At 39.9% G+C, this 14,739-nt stretch overlaps 1 protein-coding gene across 1 annotated transcript; it reads left to right on the top strand.

Annotated features, from left to right (window-relative positions):
* The first annotated feature begins 3,992 nt into the window (after positions 1-3,992).
* On the top strand, positions 3,993-12,588 carry LOC125371987 (protein sym-1-like). Its single transcript, XM_048380746.1, has 4 exons — positions 3,993-4,125; positions 7,711-7,743; positions 9,596-9,648; positions 12,215-12,588. Exons 1-4 carry the CDS (start codon positions 4,054-4,056, stop codon positions 12,282-12,284), a joined length of 228 nt encoding a protein of 75 aa, XP_048236703.1. The 5' UTR covers positions 3,993-4,053; the 3' UTR covers positions 12,285-12,588.
* The last annotated feature ends 2,151 nt before the right edge of the window (positions 12,589-14,739 follow it).

Here is a 14,739-nt window from a genome sequence, read left to right on the forward strand (position 1 = left end):
TTAACTCCCTTTCTTAGCCACACTGGACAACAATGTTCAACTGTGTGGCAATACTTCAAACTGTCAGATGATAAAACAAACATAAAGCGCCCAATTATGTTTCTAGGTTTGTCAGCACCATGCCCCTGCTCGTGGGTTTCACCGAAGTGGTAAACGTCTGAGACCTGCATCACTTCGGGCTTTCCTCCCATATTAAGCTGACACGCCGTGCTATAACTGGAATACTGTTAAAAGCTGTGTTAAACCCAACTCACTCACTCTCTCAACACTTCTGCTGCATGCTGTATCCTCCAAGTCAAGTGTTGGCAGCAAGACTCCTCCTGCTTGGCCCAACTAGATAGATTCAGCTGGTTTGTGAAGTTGAATATAATTCAGATTTTGTATGAAGGTTCTCATCTAGGGTGAGCTGTGAAGCAACAGTATATTACAAACAAAATAAGATATGTTATTGAGTATTTCTATGTAAAATATAATTCTGTTGTCTTTTTAAGGATTGTTAAACAACCTGGATTGGGGTTAAATTCAGCCTCAAACGCCACTATTATTGACAAACAACTATTATTCACTAACACCAGTGTTATTGACAAACGCCACTATTATTGCCAAACAACTTTTATTCACTAACACCAGTGTTATTGACAAACGCCACTATTATTGACAAACAACTATTATACACTAACAGCAGTGTTATTGACAAACGCCACTATTATTGACAAACAACTATTATTCACTAACACCAGTGTTATTGACAAACGCCGCTATTATTGACAAACAACTATTATTCACTAACACCAGTGTTATTGACAAACACAACTATTTGTGACAAACAACTATTATTCACTTACACCAGTGTTATTGACAAACACAACTACTTGTGACAAACAACTATTATACACTAACAGCAGTGTTATTGACAAACGCCACTATTATTGACAAACAACTATTATTCACTAACACCAGTGTTATTGACAAACGCCGCTATTATTGACAAACAACTATTATTCACTAACACAAGTGTTACTGACAAACGCCACTATTATTGACAAACAACTATTATTCACTAACACCAGTGTTATTGACAAACACAACTACTTGTGACAAACAACTATTATACACTAACAGCAGTGTTATTAACAAACGCCACTATTATTGACAAACAACTATTATTCACTAACACCAGTGTTTCTGACAAACGCCATTATTTGTGACAAACAACTATTATTCACTAACACATGTGTTATTGACAAACGCCACTATTATTGACAAACAACTATTATTCACTAACACAAGTGTTACTGACAAACGCCACTATTATTGACAAACAACTATTATTCACTAATACCAGTGTTACTGACAAACACAACTATTTGTGACAAACAACTATTATACATTAATACCAGTGTTATTAACAATTGCCTCTATTATTGACAAACAACTATTATTCACTAATACCAGTGTTACTGATAAACGCCGCTATTATTGACAAACAACTATTATTCACTAAAACCAGTGTTTTTGACAAACTCCGCTGTTATTAACAAACAACTATTATACACTAACAGCAGTGTTATTGACAAACGCCACTATTATTGACAAACAACTATAATTCACTAACACCAGTGTTATTGACAAACGCCACTATTATTGACAAACAACTATTATACACTAACAGCAGTGTTATTGACAAACGCCACTATTATTGACAAACAACTATAATTCTCTAACACCAGTGTTATTGACAAACGCCATTATTATTGACAAACAACTATTATTCACTTACACCAGTGTTATTGACAAACGCCGCTATTATTGACAAACAACTATTATTCACTAACACCAGTGTTATTGACAAACGCCACTATTATTGACAAACAACTATTATTCACTTACACAAGTGTTACTGACAAACGCCACTATTATTGACAAACAACTATTATTCACTAATACCAGTGTTACTGACAAACACAACTTTTTGTGACAAACAACTATTATACATTAATACCAGTGTTATTGACAAACGCCACTATTATTGACAAACAACTATTATACACTAACACCAGTGTTATTGACAAACGCCGCTATTATTGACAAACAACTATTATTCACTAAAACCAGTGTTTTTGACAAACTCCACTATTATTAACAAACAACTATTATAAACTAACAGCAGTGTTATTGACAAACGCCACTATTATTGACAAACAACTATAATTCTCTAACACCAGTGTTATTGACAAACGCCACTATTATTGACAAACAACTATTGTACACTAACAGCAGTGTTATTGACAAACGCCGCTATTAGTGACAAACAACTATTATTCACTAACACAAGTGTTACTGACAAACACCACTTTTATTGACAAACAACTATTATTCACTAACACCAGTGTTATTGACAAACACAACTACTTGTGACAAAGAACTATTATACACTAACAGCAGTGTTATTAACAAACGCCACTATTATTGACAAACAACTATTATTCTCTAACACCAGTGTTTCTGACAAACGCCATTATTTGTGACAAACAACTATTATTCACTAACACAAGTGTTATTGACAAACGCCACTATTATTGACAAACAACTATTATTCACTAACACAAGTGTTACTGACAAACGCCACTATTATTGACAAACAACTATTATTCACTAATACCAGTGTTATTGACAAACGCCGCTATAATTGACAAACAACTATTATTCACTAAAACCAGTGTTTTTGACAAACTCCACTATTATTAACAAACAACTATTATACACTAACAGCAGTGTTTTTGACAAACGCCTCTTTTATTGACAAACAACTATTATACACTAACACAAGTGTTATTGACAAACGCCACTATTATTGACAAACAACTATTATTCACTAACACCAGTGTTATTGACAAACACAACTATTTGTGACAAACAACTATTATTCACTAACACCAGTGTTACTGACAAACGCCATTATTTGTGACAAACAACTATTATTCACTAACACAAGTGTTATTGACAAACGCCACTATTATTGACAAACAACTATTATTCACTAACACAAGTGTTACTGACAAACGCCACTATTATTGACAAACAACTATTATTCACTAACACCAGTGTTATTGACAAACGCCGCTATTATTGACAAACAACTATTATTCACTAACACCAGTGTTATTGACAAACACAACTATTTGTGACAAACAACTATTATTCACTAACACCAGTGTTATTGACAAACACAACTACTTGTGACAAACAACTATTATACACTAACAGCAGTGTTATTGACAAACGCCACTATTATTGACAAACAAGTATTATTCACTAACAGCAGTGTTAATGACAAACGCCACTATTATTGACAAACAACTATTATTCACTAACACCAGTGTTACTGACAAACGCCATTATTTGTGACAAACAACTATTATTCACTAACACAAGTGTTATTGACAAACGCCACTATTATTGACAAACAACTATTATTCACTAACACCAGTGTTACTGACAAACACAACTATTTGTGACAAACAACTAATATACATTAATACCAGTGTTATTAACAAACGCCTCTATTATTGACAAACAACTATTATTCACTAATACCAGTGTTACTGATAAACGCCACCATTATTGACAAACGACTATTATTCATTAACACCAGACCCCCAATTTTTGATTTCATGGGTCGTGACTGGAAATAGGAGTAATGAAACGGTGTATACTCAGTGTACTGAACTGTTAGATCTAATCATTACTTTTATTATAGGAACTTTATATTTCTTGTCAATAATTTTGGTACAATTAATGTTACTGTGGCTCCCTTAAGATGCAATATATATTTTTTTCTGCGTCCATTCCATGTATTTGTGCATTCTGGACGCACATTCCTGCATTCCTGTTATTGAAAAACACATCAGCCGTGTATATGTAGGTTATAATGAGAATGGAGTTCTGTGGGTGCCTGAAGTCCACACCTGCAGGGACACCTGGCCAGGTGCCATGTTGGAAGTGTAACTTGGTTTGCTCTGTTTTCAGTCTTTCTTCGCTCCTCAAGTCCTAATGGTGTTTCTGACTGGAATGGCAGCGTTCCGAGGGGACAGTTTCCACGACATCAAGCAGAAGGTCAAACAGGTACATCACACTGTAGGAAGTGTAGTCTGTAGTGTGTTGGCAGCAGCGTATACGTGATCACGTCTGGACCTGACCATCCATTTATTGACTTATTAACTCCGGAGTCCCTCCGTCCTACCATAACTTTTGTCACACTTGATAGTCTCTTGTGGGCATTTTCCTGAGACGCTCACAAAACAAGCAACATAATGCTAATAATGCTTAAGCTTGCATGTAAAACAATTACAAAGTCATTTGGTCATGTTTGTAGATTATTGTCTTGAAGAAATATGTATGTGTAATTGAGTCAATAGACCAGGGAAGCTGTATCTTATAAACTGTAGCCTTCCGGTGTGTTGGATGTCCATCATGGCACGATATGAAAGGAAAACCACATTTGTATTACGTTTAAATACAGTCTGGTTGTCCTCTCAATAAAACATGCTGACTGTGCTAAAAGATATGCTTCTCAAACAAGAAAGGCATATTTGAAAAAGAAATGTGCATTAATGTCTTTGAATTTGGCTATGCATTACTTTTTGTATTCTGTATTTGGTCAGTTAGAGGACAATATGTGTTTTATTCTGTCAGTTACAGGACAATACGTTGCAGAGGGGTATAGTGCAGTAGATGGAACATTAAAAAAAGACAGTCTGCGGGTTGGGAGGTATTTATTTCTGTCCCCGACAGTCATATGGCGATGATATACGGACAAGGTTTTCACCCCTGTGGATGTACTGGGGTGTGTCTGTCCCTGCCCACAGCAGCGACATGCATGTATAGTGAGACCTTGGCACTATTGCTTTCCTTGTCCTTAGTCGTGCAGAGTTAGTGGCAGTGTAAGCTTCAGTGTATTAGAGGGGGAAGAGAAAGGTAGAGTTGCATAAGGCCAAGCTGACTGGCCAAGGCTATTGTATTAAACAATGGACGGGTCAAGAAACAATAGAAAAGAGAATGGAATAACCTGTCCACCCTTAAACTGAAATACCTAAGACCTAATAGAGAAGAAGTGAAAACTAGCCAAGTGCATGACACTTGACCATCGACAACTAATGGTCAATCAACCTGAAATGGACCCAAAGTAAAAAATATAAAAAGCTGAAATATACATATACAATATATACAACTGCCTGCCACAATATGTGTTGTATTGCGTCAGTTACATGGCAATTTGTGTTGTATTGTGTCAGTTACAGTACAATATGTGTTGTATTGCATCAGTTACATGGCAATATGTGTTGTATTCTGTCAGTTGCATGGCAATATGTGTTGTATTCTGTCAGTTACACGACAATATGTGTTGTATTCTGTCAGTTAAAGTACAATATGTGGTGTATTGCGTCAGTTACACAACAATATGTGTTGTATTCTGTCAGTTACAGTACAATATGTGTTGTATTGCATCAGTTACATGGCAATATGTGTTGTATTCTGTCAGTTACACGACAATATGTGTTGTATTCTGTCAGTTAAAGTACAATATGTGTTGTATTACATCAGTTACACGGCAATATGTGTTGTATTGTGTCAGTTACAGTACAATATGTGTTGTATTGCATCAGTTACATGGCAATATGTGTTGTATTCTGTCAGTTACACGGCAATATGTGTTGTATTCTGTCAGTTAAAGTACAATATGTGTTGTATTGCATCAGTTACATGGCAATATGTGTTGTATTCTGTCAGTTACAGGACAATATGTGTTGTATTGTGTCAGTTACACGACAATATGTGTTGTATTCTGTCAGTTAAAGTACAATATGTGTTGTATTCTGTCAGTTACAGGACAATATGTGTTGTATTCTGTCAGTTACAGGACAATATGTCTTGTATTCTGTCAGTTACAGGACAATATGTGGTGTATTGCGTCAGTTACACAACAATATGTGTTGTGTTGCATCAGTTACACGGCAATATGTGTTGTATTGCGTCAGTTACAGTACAATATGTGTTGTATTGTATCAGTTACACGGCAATATGTGTTGTATTGTGTCAGTTACAGTACAATATGTGTTGTATTGCATCAGTTACACGGCAATATGTGTTGTATTGCATCAGTTACACGGCAATATGTGTTGTATTCCATCAGTTACATGGCAATATGTGTTGTATTGTGTCAGTTACAGTACAATATGTGTTGTATTGCATCAGTTACACGACAATATGTGTTGTATTCTGTCAGTTACAGAACAATATGTGTTGTATTCTGTCAGTTACAGGACAATATGTCTTGTATTCTGTCAGTTACAGTACAATATGTGGTGTATTGCGTCAGTTACACAACAATATGTGTTGTATTGCATCAGTTACACGGCAATATGTGTTGTATTCCATCAGTTACATGGCAATATGTGTTGTATTGTGTCAGTTACAGTACAATATGTGTTGTATTGCATCAGTTACATGGCAATATGTGTTGTATTGTGTCAGTTACAGTACAATATGTGTTGTATTCCATCAGTTACATGGCAATATGTGTTGTATTGTGTCAGTTACAGTACAATATGTGTTGTATTGCATCAGTTACACGGCAATATGTGTTGTATTGTGTCAGTAAAAGTACAATATGTGTTGTATTGCATCAGTTACACGGCAATATGTGTTGTATTCTGTCAGTTACAGTACAATATGTGTTGTATTGCATCAGTTACACGGCAATATGTGTTGTATTCTGTCAGTTACAGTACAATATGTGTTGTATTGCATCAGTTACACGGCAATATGTGTTGTATTGCGTCAGTTACACAACAATATGTGTTGTATTGCATCAGTTACACGGCAATATGTGTTGTATTCCATCAGTTACATGGCAATATGTGTTGTATTGTGTCAGTTACAGTACAATATGTGTTGTATTGCATCAGTTACACGGCAATATGTGTTGTATTGTGTCAGTTACAGTACAATATGTGTTGTATTGCATCAGTTACACGGCAATATGTGTTGTATTCTGTCAGTTACACGGCAATATGTGTTGTATTGAATCAGTTACACGGCAATATGTGTTGTATTCTGTCAGTTACAGTACAATATGTGTTGTATTGCATCAGTTACACGGCAATATGTGTTGTATTCTGTCAGTGACACGGCAATATGTGTTGTATTGTGTCAGTTACACAGCAATATGTGTTGTATTGTGTCAGTTACAGTACAATATGTGTTGTATTGCATCAGTTACAGGACAATATGTGTTGTATTCTGTCAGTTACAGGACAATATGTGTTGTATTGCGTCAGTTACACAACAATATGTGTTGTATTGCGTCAGTTACAGTACAATATGTGTTGTATTGCGTCAGTTACAGGACAATATGTGTTGTATTCTGTCAGTTACAGGACAATATGTGTTGTATTCTGTCAGTTACAGGACAATATGTGTTGTATTGTGTCAGTTACACGGCAATATGTGTTGTATTCTGTCAGTTACAGGACAATATGTGTTGTATTCTGTCAGTTACACGGCAATATGTGTTGTATTGCGTCAGTTACAGTACAATATGTGTTGTATTCTGTCAGTTACACAACAATATGGACTACACTGTGGAGTAGACATGAAGCTGTGCTGAAGAGCATTCAGTCTATTCATTGTTTGTGTTTCCTTTTTCAGGACTACCTTACAATTCTGATGACAAATTACAAGGTAAGGAAATCTGCAACACCTCATATACTAAATAAGCATTCACTTGGAGGAAACTGCAGCTGTATTCACAGAGACCTCCTTCTTGAGGGGTTGAAAAATCCATCTCCATTACCCAGTTAATTTGTGATTGTTTGCTTACATATATGCATATTCTTCACACACAATCTTCACACAAAGACTCAACACACAGTCCTCACTCACAGACAAACCCTACAGTCTCAACTAACGGACTCCACACACAGTCTCCACACACAGTCTCCACACCATCTCCACTCACTGTCTCCACACCATCTCCACACACAGTCTCCACACAGTCCACACCATCTCCAAACACAGTCTCCACACAATCTCCACACACTGTCTCCACACCATCTCCACACACAGTCTCCACACAGTCTCCACACACAGTCTCCACACACAGTCTCCACACACAGTCTCCACACCATCTCCACTCACTGTCTCCACACACAGTCTCCACACACAGTCTCCACACCATCTCCACTCACTGTCTCCACACCATCTCCACACACAGTCTCCACACAGTCCACACACTGTCTCCACACACTGTCTCCACACCATCTCCAAACACAGTCTCCACACAATCTCCACACACTGTCTCCACACCATCTCCACACACAGTCTCCACACAGTCTCCACACACAGTCTTCACACACAGTCTTCACACACAGTCTCCACACCATCTCCACACACTGTCTCCACACAATCTCCACACAGTCTCCACACAGTCCACACACTGTCTCCACACACTGTCTCCACACACAGTCTCCACACACTGTCTCCACACAGTCTCCACACCATCTCCACACACCATCTCCACACACTGTCTCCACACAGTCTCCACACACAGTCTTCACACACAGTCTCCACACACAGTCTCCACACACTGTCTCCACACACAGTCTCCACACACTGTCTCCACACAGTCTCCACACCATCTCCACACACCATCTCCACACACTGTCTCCACACAGTCTCCACACACAGTCTTCACACACAGTCTCCACACACAGTCTCCACACGATCTCCACACACTGTCTCCACACCATCTCCACACACTGTCTCCACACAGTCCACACAGTCCACACACTGTCTCCACACCATCTCCACACACAGTCTCCACACGATCTCCACACACTGTCTCCACACCATCTCCACACACAGTCTCCACACAGTCTTCACACAGTCTCCACACGATTTCCACACACTGTCTCCACACACTGTCTTCACACACAGTCTCCACACACTGTCTCCACACGATCTCCACACACTGTCTCCACACCATCTCCACACACTGTCTCCACACACAGTCTCCACACAGTCCACACAGTCCACACACTGTCTCCACACCATCTCCACACACAGTCTCAACACACTGTCTCCACACCATCTCCACACACAGTCTCCACACACTGTCTCCACACAGTCCACACACAGTCTCCACACGATCTCCACACACTGTCTCCACACAATCTCCACACACAGTCTCCACACACTGTCTCCACACAGTCTCCACAGTCCATACACAGTCCACACAATGTCTCCACACCATCTCGTCACACAGTCTCCACACACTGTCTCCACACACAGTCCACACACTGTCCACACAACGTCTCCACACCATCTCCACACACTGTCTCCACACACAGTCTCCACAGTCCACAAACAGTCCACACGTCTCCACACCATCTCCACACACTGTCTCCACAACATCTCCACACACTTTCTCCACACACTGTCTCCACACAGTCTCCACACACTGTCTCCACACACAGTATCCACACACTGTCTCCACACACAGTATCCACACTGAATGTCAGGGTTGTTTTTGCAGGTGTGGCCGGCTGCACAGCTCATCAACTTCTACCTCATCCCACTTCAACACAGGTTTGTTCCTTCATCCTACTTCAACACAGGTTTTTAACTTCATCCCACTTCAACACAGGTTTGTAACTTCATCCCACTCCAACACAGGCGTGTTCCTTCATCCCACTTCAACACAGGTTTGTTCCTTCATCCCACTTCAACACAGGTTTGTTCCTTCATCCCACTTCAACACAGGTGTGTTCTTTCATCCCACTTCAACACAGGTGTGTTCCTTCATCCAACTTCAACACAGGTGTGTTCGTTCATCCCACTTCAACCCACTTCAAGACAGGTGTGTTCCTTCATCCTACTTCAACACAGGTTTGTTCCTTCATCCTACTTCAACACAGGTGTGTTCCTTCATCCCACTTCAACACAGGTGTGTTCCTTCATCCCACTTCAACACAGGTGTGTTCCTTCATCCCACTTCAACACAGGTTTGTTCCTTCATCCTACTTCAACACAGGTTTGTTCCTTCATCCCACTTCAACACAGGTGTGTTCCTTCATCCCACTTCAACACAGGTGTGTTCCTTCATCCCACTTCAACACAGGTTTGTTCCTTCATCCCACTTCAACACAGGTTTGTTCCTTCATCCCACTTCAACACAGGTTTGTTCCTTCATCCCACTTCAACACAGGTTTGTTCCCTCATCCCACTTCAACACAGGTTTGTTCCTTCATCCCACTTCAACACAGGTTTGTTCCTTCATCCCACTTCAACACAGGTTTGTTCCTTCATCCCACTTCAACACAGGTTTGTTCCTTCATCCCACTTCAACACAGGTTTGTTCCTTCATCCCACTTCAACACAGGTGTGTTCCTTCATCCCACTTCAGGGCGGTCGGGTAGCCTAGTGGTTAAAGCGTCAGCTCGTCACGCCGAAGACCCGGGTTCGAATCCCGACATGGGTACAATGTGTGAAGCCCATTTCTGGTGTCCCCCGCCGTGATATTGCTGGAATATTGCTAAAAGCGGCGTAAAACCAAACTCACTCACTCACTCACTCATCCCACTTCAACACAGGTTTGTAACTTCATCCCACTTCAATACAGGTGTGTTCCTTCATCCCACTTCAACACAGGTTTGTTCCTTCATCCCACTTCAACACAGGTTTGTTCCTTCATCCCACTTCAACTCAGGTTTGTAACTTCATCCCACTTCAATACAGGTTTGTTCCTTCATCCCACTTCAACACAGGTTTGTTCCTTCATCCCACTTCAACACAGGTTTGTTCCTTCATCCCACTTCAACACAGGTTTGTTCCTTCATCCCACTTCAACACAGGTTTGTTCCTTCATCCCACTCCAACACAGGTTTGTTCCCTCATCCCACTTCATCTCTGCTAAATGGCATCTGATAATATTTTTTTTATTTGATGTTTACATGATATACAGCTTTTCCACTGGAAGAGAGGCCAGTCACATGACCACGAAATTGACATTCATAAGCATATGAATGACATTGACGTTCATACGTTGTTCATGAAATGATGTAAACGCTGAAGAACTACCTCCACTTTCCTTGCACAATCGTAGTTTCAACTCGAGCGATCTAGTCTGACAAGGACAGTCTGCAGCAATCTTGAGTTGACCTCAGTATCTATCTTTTATAACCACCTTTCAATGATTGGCCAACTGATTAATGATGACTAACACATGTAACTGCCACATGTTCATTAACAACTTCGGAAATCTCTCGCATATTACAACACGCTGTCATTGTGACTGACTTACTGAGGTAGTTCTTAACAGACCTTTCTCCCCCAGTGATGATATTGTTTGAAAATATGTGTTGTGTCCGATGGTCCTGTGCAGCCAAGCAGGGCACACATCCTCTCACGTCACCTCTCTTTTTAGGGAACCATTTTATTCCATGATACAGCTGGTTGTTGTACGGCTGTCAGTGTAAACATGAAGTCACATGAATCGATCTAGCGCTACATCCCTCGAGGTAGAAAATAGTGATATAAAAAATTATAAGAATTGACTTTCACTTTGTGTGAGTTCATTGGAGCATGAACCTTCATAGAGTGAGGGCCAAACATTGTATGAACGTTGTCGCAAGCTCCAATGTTAATAGTTTGGCCCTCACTCTATGAAGGTTCATACTCCAATGAACTCACGCAAAGTGAAAGTCAATTGCATGTTTGTGCCTTCATCCCAATTCGTTCCTGCTGAATGACATCTGATATTGCAGGTGTCTTAGAAAACGTGACCAACTCCAATGCCACTGGGTTCTAACATCTGAAGTGTCTACGGTCTAGGTCATCTTAGAGGTTATCCTTGAATAGAAATAACTGATCAATATTCAATTCCTTCTGAGGAAAGCTAGGGACATGGCATTTTCTGGTTTAAATTCTAAGTATGTGTTTCCCAAAACTTCTTGAGACTTAAAGTGCATAGTGGCATGTTAGAACTGTCATGTCTTTAGGAAATGGGCGTGAAAGGGCTGCTCATGTATGTGCCCGTAGTTTTCCATGTGGACAGTGGCTGTATGTTGCACAACAACAGAATGTAAGTATGTATCTATTTGATGCACCATTAGTGTCAGGATGTCATTTTAAAGACTCTATGGTGTTTTTTCAGAGTTCTGTTTGTCAACTTCGTGGCCCTGGGATGGAATACATACATGGCCTGGATGTCAGAGAAGAAGTGAGGTCGGGTCGCCCTCTCTCAAGATTGGGCATCAAGGGACTTACCTGACTAAATTCCAGGTTCTACCCTTGCCTAAATTTGCTGGAATTTCTGGGCTCTTTCATATCCATATTCTGATCGATAATCAAAATCTATATTGTAATAAAACAGGTCTTACTTCATGAAGTGTGTCAGATCAGGTGAGCACCTTGATTAAAAACATGAAAAGATTTAGAAAATATCTGTTAACGCCGAGTTGGCAGTACACATGCTTTGCAATTCCTGCAGTTGACAGAAATCTGCACGACAGTTTACAAACCGGATGTCGATTTCGTTACGTGATTTTGATTTGAGTGTGCATAGACTCGTTAGTCCAGCCAAACTCCATAATTCCAGCCTAGTTCGGCAAAGGTGGAAAATGGACATTTATAGTCAGTTAACGCCCTTGCCTCGGGAAGATGGAGCTGTCACTCGAGGTCAGGTTGTCACCTTTGCTGTCAGTGGTTGCCTGCCCCTCTGGCGTCGTAGAACTTCGTCATGACATGACCTTCACACCATGACCTTCATGACAGGACAACTGCTGCTTGACCAGGACACGGGCTGACACCATTGGTCATATACAAGGAGTCAGCAGCCCTTGTCGGACGAATGGTTATGTAAAGTAACTAGGCTTGGGGATAAGACAACTAGTCCATCTAGATTGTTACTAGTCTGGTAACGGGATCAGGTGGTCAAGCTTGCTGACCTGTTGATGTATGTCATTCATATCCCACTTGCATGGACCGATGATCATGTTATCAATCACTGCATTGTCTGGTCCAGACTCGATTATTGACAGACCACCGTCATTAAACAACAAACAAAAACAAACTAGTCTGGGACTAGCGGTCTAGTGGCCGTGTCTATCACTGCATGTGATGCCCCAGATGAGGTGGAGGCAGGGGCAGAAACAGACATTGCCATGAGTTTGGTATTTTTATATAATTGTGAGTAGTATAGGCAATGGGGACGACCACGACTTCAGCAGTAGTATAGGCAATGGGGACGACCACGACTCCAGCAGTAGTATAGGCAATGGGGACGACCACGACTCCAGCAGTAGTATAGGCAATGGGGACGACCACGACTCCAGTGCAAGATCCAGCGCCTGATAATGTTTACATGAAGGTCGAAAATTTTATATGATGGCGAGGGTGGGTTGCGCCGTACCCCCATCACCTATACTTCTTTGTGCAAATTGAAGGTCAAGGTCCTAGAATTTCTACCAGGAAGTTCATCTGCCGGTGATTGTCTACACTACTGTGACACTTCTGACATTAAAAATGGAGAAATATAATCAGTATATTGGGTTTTGTATTCGCTTGATTTATTCTGTGTATCAAGAGCCATATTGTTGACTGTATGTAAGGAACTAAATTTTATATACAGGTGTAAAATATGTATATGTTTATAACCACAACATTCAGAATATCAGGAGATAAATCATGAAACTCATTTATGGAAACATTAAACTCGCATGCAGAACTCACAATACATTGATATATATTTATAACATTAAACATTCGATGTAGACATGTATTATATAAATAAGACCCATGGCTTAGATATTAAGCAAGATTCATTTATATACAGCATGTACTATTGATAGAAATCATATTCCATATAAGGAAGAACCCTGCCCTATCCGGGATGGAGCTGTATCAGGAAGAACCCTTCCATGTCCGGGATGGAGCTGTATCAGGTGTGCCACAGGGTTTATTTGTGCACACAGTAATTAATGTGTGCCAACCAAATGTCATGGCACCAAGGATAGATAGATAGTTTGCCTCTTCATCTCCATTGAGGTTGTTAATACCTATGGTCATTTCTGAACATTGAAATTTATGATTGCATTAAGCATGTTCATTAAGTCATCATTTTACATTATCCTATTAATTTGTGGTGTCATCATGTTTTCACAAGGTATTGTTCTTAACATAATGTGTATTCTGAGTGACCTTCAGACACCAGGAAATTATTTTCATCGTGCCATTGTCACAAATATACAAAGAATTTCAAACCCTGTCGGTCAGCAACATGTCTCTTGAGAAGACAAAAGTTCTGAAGCGTCTGTAAAATCTCTAAAACTTTGGAAAGACGAATTCATTGACCGTATCCATGTATAACGTGGCTGCTTATATACAGTCAACAATTGTGTCGTGTCGCATGCCACTGTTGTATATGAATGCATCATTTGAATAACATAAGCTAATCTATTGCCATATTTGCCACATATTTACTGTATCTGTGAAGAATTTGAGTATTTGAATGTCTCATCTTGTCAACATGATCTCTAAGCCGATGTCTCATCTTGTCAACACGATCTCTGACCTGATGTCTCATCTTGTCAACACGATCTCTGACCTGATGTCTCATCTTGTCAACACGATCTCTAAGCCGATGTCTCATCTTGTCGACACAATCTCTGACCTGATGTC

The sequence above is a fragment of the Haliotis rufescens genome, unplaced genomic scaffold (assembly GCF_023055435.1).
Source record: "Haliotis rufescens isolate VD_foot unplaced genomic scaffold, xgHalRufe1.0.p SCAF_326, whole genome shotgun sequence".
In the NCBI taxonomy this organism is placed as follows: domain Eukaryota; kingdom Metazoa; phylum Mollusca; class Gastropoda; order Lepetellida; family Haliotidae; genus Haliotis; species Haliotis rufescens.